This window comes from Gavialis gangeticus, unplaced genomic scaffold (assembly GCF_001723915.1).
Source record: "Gavialis gangeticus isolate Ggan-Ray unplaced genomic scaffold, GavGan_comp1, whole genome shotgun sequence".
NCBI classification, from domain to species: domain Eukaryota; kingdom Metazoa; phylum Chordata; order Crocodylia; family Gavialidae; genus Gavialis; species Gavialis gangeticus.
Genome location: NW_017729022.1, coordinates 183,493,318 through 183,500,457, shown reverse-complemented (window position 1 = coordinate 183,500,457; position 7,140 = coordinate 183,493,318). Strand labels below are relative to the sequence as shown.

The 7,140-nt window shown below is 37.6% G+C and overlaps 1 protein-coding gene across 1 annotated transcript in view; it reads right to left on the bottom strand.

Annotated features, from left to right (window-relative positions):
• USP34 (ubiquitin specific peptidase 34) overlaps positions 1-7,140 on the bottom strand; it is a 237,910-nt gene that overhangs the window by 30,489 nt on the left and 200,281 nt on the right. Inside the window, exons 58-66 of the mRNA XM_019516623.1 lie at positions 6,923-7,007; positions 6,750-6,824; positions 5,846-5,997; positions 5,518-5,566; positions 5,326-5,430; positions 5,154-5,198; positions 3,810-3,914; positions 2,313-2,460; positions 647-1,281 (exon numbers count right to left, since the gene is read on the bottom strand). Coding sequence (XP_019372168.1) covers positions 647-1,281; positions 2,313-2,460; positions 3,810-3,914; positions 5,154-5,198; positions 5,326-5,430; positions 5,518-5,566; positions 5,846-5,997; positions 6,750-6,824; positions 6,923-7,007 — 1,399 coding nt within the window. The remainder of the gene's footprint in view (positions 1-646; positions 1,282-2,312; positions 2,461-3,809; positions 3,915-5,153; positions 5,199-5,325; positions 5,431-5,517; positions 5,567-5,845; positions 5,998-6,749; positions 6,825-6,922; positions 7,008-7,140) is intronic.

Genomic DNA, 7,140 nt, shown 5'->3' with positions numbered 1-7,140 from the left:
TGAGAGACTGCGGGACCTGAACCTGTTCAGCCTTCACAAGAGAAGGCTGAGGGGCGACCTGGTGACAGTCTATAAACTCACTAGGGGGGACCAGAAGGGTTTGGGAGAGACTTTGTTTCCCCTAGCATCCCCTGGCATAACAAGATATAACGGCCACAAGTTGTTGGAGAGTAGGTTTAGATTAGACATCTGTAAGAACTACTTCACAGTCAGGGCAGCTAGGATCTGGAACCAACTTCCTAGGGAAGTGGTGCTGGCTCCTACCCTGGGGGTGTTTAAGAGGAGGCTTGATGCCTACCTGGCTGGAATCATCTGAGCCCAGTTTTTTCTCCTGCCCAGGCAGGGGGTCGGACTTGAAGATCTACAAGGTCCCTTCTGACCCTACTTCTATGATACATATGTTCTTAACAAACATCCTTTTTTTTGTAAGTTGCTTCAGAGGAGAACAGGGGCTTAAGAACAGGCTCTTCAAGCATTATGGTGATTTATATGGAGAACTTGGAAATAGACTACAATTTTGCCTTTGGGTTATTTATTGAGTTGACTTTTTTTCTAGGTCAGGGTATTTCATAAAAAACAATGGTTAGGCAATAGCTGAAAAGGCTTTTAAAACAAATAACAGAATATTTGTTCTGAATGTACTTACTCCTGGGTACTGACTGGCATGTGGTGTAAGATTCTTAAAGGCCCACTGGATATTCTGATGTGAAGCCAGTTGTCTTGTAAATGCAGGCGACTGTTCACAGCACAGTCGTAGAATGCCATAATAGGCAGGCAACATCCCACGGTTAAAAAGCACCACATCCTGATCATCATGATCTGCTAGTATGTAATTGAAGGCAATATTCTTTGTCACCACAGGATTCTGTACAATCAGGCGTACATTCTCTGGGCAGTCAACACATACATTATACCAAAAAGACAGTAAAGCCTGCTTATTGTGGTTGGTAGCTATAGCTGGCTCAGAAAGTTTAGGCTGGAAAAGATTCCACAAGTCCATGAAGTAAGTGGAAAACATAAGTTTCTCAGTTTTTGAGATTAAACAGTAAGTCATAAAACTAAAGTAGGGCACCAGTTTAGTAGTGCCATGAACAGCAGCATCCACATACAGTTTAGCTCTTGAAAGCAGACCAAGAAGTACATTATAGACTTGATGAAGAACTACTGTAGTATCCGGACTGAGAGGCAGGTCACGTGTGGGGATATGCAGAGATCGGGTTGATCGGAACATCTGACGGAATGAATTGCTTGGAATAAGTGATACCAGAAGGTAAGCTGCAGCTTCAAAATAAAAAAAATTAAAAAAAAAAAAATTGGTCAGACATCTGAAGGGAATGTAAAGGTTTAATAGTTATAATAGTAAACACTATATTTTTTGGGGGTTCTCAATGCATTTTACAGAGGTGGACAAGTACAATTCCACTCTTATTGAACACGGAAAAAAAATGAAAAAGTAATCATTTAAGAGACCTGCCCAAGATTCAAGAGTGCATTAAAAGCAGAGTCAAGAACAGAGCAGAGGCTTCTTCACTCTGTCTTTCCTGACCATCACCCCACTGTTAGCAATATGTCCCATTACAACTTTGCTGATATACAAATAATTATTCTCTTTTGTTATGACCAATATATGTATTGGTTAATCAGTTTATTATTAGCTCTCCAAAATTCTCTGTAAATGTGGCCAGCAATGCTCTGCCTTCACTTTGTATATACTGTTTCCTAACCACAGCCACATGAAATTCATTCAAGTTTAAACCAGCTTTCTACTATGGAATCCTTTTAGAAGGTGAGATTTCTAGTCAGAACGGAGGGAACTGTAGCAACATGCCCCCAGTCACAAAATCAGGGAGCCAGAAGATCTAAGAGCTAGTGCAGGGGGCAGAGGCATTTTCAGCATCTCAAAGTTTAAAAGGATGCCACTGAACACATTTTGTAGCGTATAAATGAAATCCCACTGCTACCTGCAATGTAAGTGCTTCCTAAGAGGAAACTCTCAGATTAACCCTTTTCCAAACCCTCATCTGTAAGGTTTCTTAGACCATATTAATTATGTAAAACACCAAAAATACAATTTTTATCCTTCAAGGTAATAAATCAAATGGCATCTTTCATCAAATAAAAGTAGCATTTATGATGGGTTCTGTATGTATGAGATGCCACAGTTAGTGAGCTTTACTTAGGGGTAATCACCTCAAGGGGATTCACTGGAGAATAGCAGACTCAGTGGCAAGTAGTGCTTTTGATAAGCACGCTTTCTGCATAATAACATATTGCAAAACAAAGAGGAAATTTCTTCCATTTTTGTGACTTACAAGTTCTCACTCTAGGATAGTTGTGTGCCAAAAGAAAACGTTCAACCCAATTCTCCATATTCTGCAGCACCCAACTGTGAGCTAGCTTATTTCGAGGGGTCTGCACTGCCAACCAATCCAGACACTGAGATGGGTTGTATTCAATTACCTAAAAGAAAAGAAGAAAACATTGTTATATAAAATAAAATACTGATTAACATAATGAGTGAGATTAAAAATAAATAAATAAATAATAGTTAAAAAAATCAGCAGGTGACACTGGGAACATCTACATTGGAACTGCTACATTATCCTTAGTTGTTTGTCCAAGTTTCCACTTCTTGTAAGCATCTTTTTTGTGTTTTAGCTCACTGAAGAGTTCCCTGCTAAGCCAAGCTGGTCTTCTGCCATACTTCCTAGTATTCCTGCACATTGGGATGACTCGTTCCTGCACCCTTAGTAAGGTTTCTTTAAAGGACAGCCAGTTCTCCTGGATTCCTTTCCCTCCCTGACTGGCCTCCTAAGTTTCCTGAGGAAGTCAAAGTCTGCTTTTCTAAAGTCCACGGTCCTTACTCTGATGATCTTCCTTTCCTAAGGTCCTGAACTCAATCATCTTGTGGCTGTTGCTGCCCAAGTTGCCATCCACTACTACATTCCCTAACAATTCTCCCATTTGTGAGCAGCAGGTCAAGAGCACAGACCCCTAGTTGGCCTCTCCAACACTTGCATCAGGAAGCCATCCTCAACACACTCCAAAAGCTTCCTGGATTGCCTCTGCACTGCTGTATTGCCCTACCAACAGATGTTGGGGTGACTGAAGTCCTCCATGAGAAAGAGGGCCTGTGATCGGGAAACTTCTGCTAGCTGTTTGAAGAAAGCCTTACCCACCTCATCCTCCTGGCCTGGTGATCTATTGCAGACCGCCCACAATGACATCACCCTTGTTGCTTTCCTCTGTATCAATTCATTTTTCATCACACCATCAAGAAATATTCAAATAGTGCTCAAAGTATCTAGCCTATGTTTTCTCTTTTTGTCACTTTGAGATTTTGACAAAATTAATGTTGAAAACTTGTGTTAAAATGAACTTTACAAAGTAATACAAGAGCAACAAATACAGCTGCATCAAAACAGCTTCCCATCAAAACAGCAAATAGTTTAGACAGGCAGGACAGCATCTCTCTACTCCAATTAGTTCCTGAAAACTCACTTCTACAAGACCTACTAACACCTGTTCTTTTACCTTGCAGTGACAGTGGGAAAGAATCTCCTTACTTGTTTGTAAAATATCTTGCACACTTTGGATGTTGTAAAATCAAGTAATAGACAAATTATTTCAATGTTAGGTCATCAGCACACTACTGTTCCTTTGAAGAAGAGGTAATGACCACATTAGGACTATGAACTGATGCTGTAGACCAAAAATCAAGACAATATCATTTAAAATCCTCTCAATATTTACTGGGGAAGAGCAAGCAAGGGCAAAGAATCCAATCTGTTTTGTTCTACATACTGTACCTCCCATATCCTCTGCAGGATGTAAGAAGCAAAAGGTGGCATTCCTGGTGGACCACCTGCAAACTCCATTAGCATGGTCAACAATTTGAAAAATGGATTGGCTGCCTGAAATACATAAAGATACAATTACCCCTTTGGTCCATTTCAGTAAATATATAAATCTTTATTAAAAAATAAATAATTGCATAAAGATCTCTTTCCAGAATTCAGACTTCAATTTTTTTTTAACTACTTTTAATTCAACACTAGCTATGTTTTATGAAATATGCATGCATATATCACAGGACTTAGGCTTATATCCTCTACAGAATGCAGCTAGTAAAAGAGAATATTATTATACTATCAAGCTACCAGTTCTGGAGCAGTATTTTTAGCCAGCAATGCAACCATACACATTTGACTGCTAAACATTCCTCTCAGCAGAGGGCAGTGGTATATATAAATGATAACATTTGCAAACCATACTCAAGGACAACTGATTTAGCTATTCAAGATACAAACTGATTACTGGCTTAAAAATAATGCTAAAACTACCAAAACCTTTGCACTCTATCATGTTGGCTCTAAATTTTAAAGTCTGCTAAGATTAGACCAATTCTCAGCAACCCACAGATCACTAGACACACACATGTATAAATATAAATATACATTTATATAAAAATGAGAAAGAGGTGTGTGTGTGTGTGTGTGTGTGTGTGTGTGTGCGCGCGCGCGTGCGCGCTTATCTGTTTTTTGATTTGTGCTTTAATTACCAGGGACTGAGGGTGGGGAGAGAAGGGCAGCAGGAGAGCATAAAACCCCATGTAAGCTACCATGATAGGAAGTTGATTTGTCAACTGATAATGCCCTTTCTATTAAACAATGCAAAACTATAGTAAGAGTGCTTCCTGTCCAATCATGGTCATGTATCCTCTACTTGACAAACTCCCATTTATCCTAAATTTTATTTTGACAGTAGCAAATGAAACTGTCCTCATGTGAGCATACAATTCCCCAATCTGCACATGTGGAATGCCTATGAAAATTGCAATTTGCTTGTTTCTCTTTTAGGGAAGACATTTATTATAAACTAACTTTGCTTTAAGATTTGAACCATCACTAAATAATCCCTTCCCTCTACTTATCTTTGAATATGTGGAAAATCAGTGCTATTCAGTTTTGAATAAAATGAAAGTGGGCAAGAGACTACTGCTTTAGATGACCTAATATACAGAGCACTAAGTTTTTATTCCTGTCACAAAAGCCAAAATGAAACACTTTCTATGAATGTTTAATTTGTAAAATATTACTTCAGTAATTTAAAACAGAAGAATATTAACACAAATTATTTAGTAGTTTACATACCTCAGGAGTTAACTTCGCTATAGAGGTGAAAAGCATAGACACAATCTTGAAAACAGAAATGAACAAAACATACTGTTAGACAGGCTTATTTGGCTTTAACTCTAACATTCCCATAATACATTTTTCTGTTTAATTCTCTTAACAAATATAATTCACATCTGCCAGTACTTACGTGTTCTGCAAGTCGATTATTGTATCGACATAAGCTGAAAATGAGATTGCAGGTTTGCCTGATGTTGATACCATCACGGATATGTTGAAACAAGAAAGGAAAGCCCTGTGATAAACAACAAGATATTAGTACATCTTTAAATTATTTTTTTTCCAACTAGCTAATTATAGGTTTCACATTTTGAAGTATTACCTTTCCTCCGGTCAATGCAGCCATATCATTTTGTGACAAAGTCAAATGCCTAAAATAAAACAAAATATTTATGACTTCAGTATAGAAACCATTAAGCTGGACTTGCAAATTAGAAAACAATTAAATTAAAGAAAGAGTTATACAATGATTGTTCAATAGTTTTCTTACCAGCTTCAGGCTATTTGGTCAGTAACAAAATCAGTATTACACTTTAAAATGGCTAAAAATTCCATATTAAGTCTGAGCTCCATTATGTTGGTGCAAAACAATTAGTTTTATACAAGCTTAACAGATTAGAATTTGTCTCCCTGATACTTGGGATTCTTGCCTTTCTGAGCGCGACTGTTCAACCAGAAGAGCAATCAGGGCGATCATCTTCTCAAGAGCAGCAGGCCTGTATTTTTCTTCTGCTAGAGAAAGAATGTCTTCCTCTTCCTCCTCCTCTTCTCCTTCTTCTTCAGAAAGCACTTCAACTTGTGGCTGCATAACACAAAACTATCCATAATCTCAATGGAGACAGGTTGTATCAAACTTTCAAAAAGACTCTAAATATTTCTAAACTTATGTCTGCAATTTCATCCATTAAACTGTTTGCTTGCAAATATTTGCCTGCACAAATTAAGTCAGGTAGACATTTAATTTTCTGCTTTGCATTTTCAAATAAAAGACATTCTGTGTGCAAAACAGCACACATTCAAAAAATGGGTAGAAGCCACTCCATTTAGGCCTTTGTGATTATTGATTTGTTAAGAAATTGCAGGCAATTATGAAAAACTGAGTTTAAATCGAGTTGATGGCCCCATGCTCAAATTTCAGCTGGTACCAATACACACCCTAATAACCACTGTCATAAATGGCAACATTACTGCCAGTCTCAACCAAAATGCTAATTAATAAATAGCTATGGAGACAGCCTACCCTCTCAAATCTAGACACCAGTGACCCCAGAATAAATTCAAGCAAATTTAATATTTGGTGCCAATTCTATACTAAACAGAATTCAGTATTTAGCACAATCTAAAATAGTAGTGGGCTTCAAAGTACAACACAACCATTGCGACATTTTTCACAAACACTATATTCATTTAAAGACTAAAAAATAAATTATGTCCACAATCTATTAAACCGCTTTGAATTTTCTAGCTTAAAAACATCAAAGGCAAAACATCAATGATTACTTAAGTCAAAATATGAAAGGCTATTTTTACATATGAAAATTATTTTAAACTTACATTTTCAGGTCCTTTAGTCCCCATGTAGAAATGGACCATTGTTGATATGGCTTGCAGTGAAAGCAAGAATTGGCTCTGAAAATGTAAATATTGAGTTATCTGGAGAAATATGCATACACACATGAGCATGCACACACACACACAGTTCCTAGAATTACAAAAATTCTACTCACCTCCTCTTCTCCCATTTTGGCAAATTCATAAAGAAAGGCAAAGTATTCTGTGAGATGTTTACTGTGAGGTTTAACACCATGCTCCATTATTGACAAGAGAGTCTTCACAAAGCGAGTTACACATGAGCGACTACCAATATCTTCCACAGGACCATCCATGTCATCCGAACTGAAAACATAGTTCAATTTAGAATTTACAGTATATTAAACAAATGCAT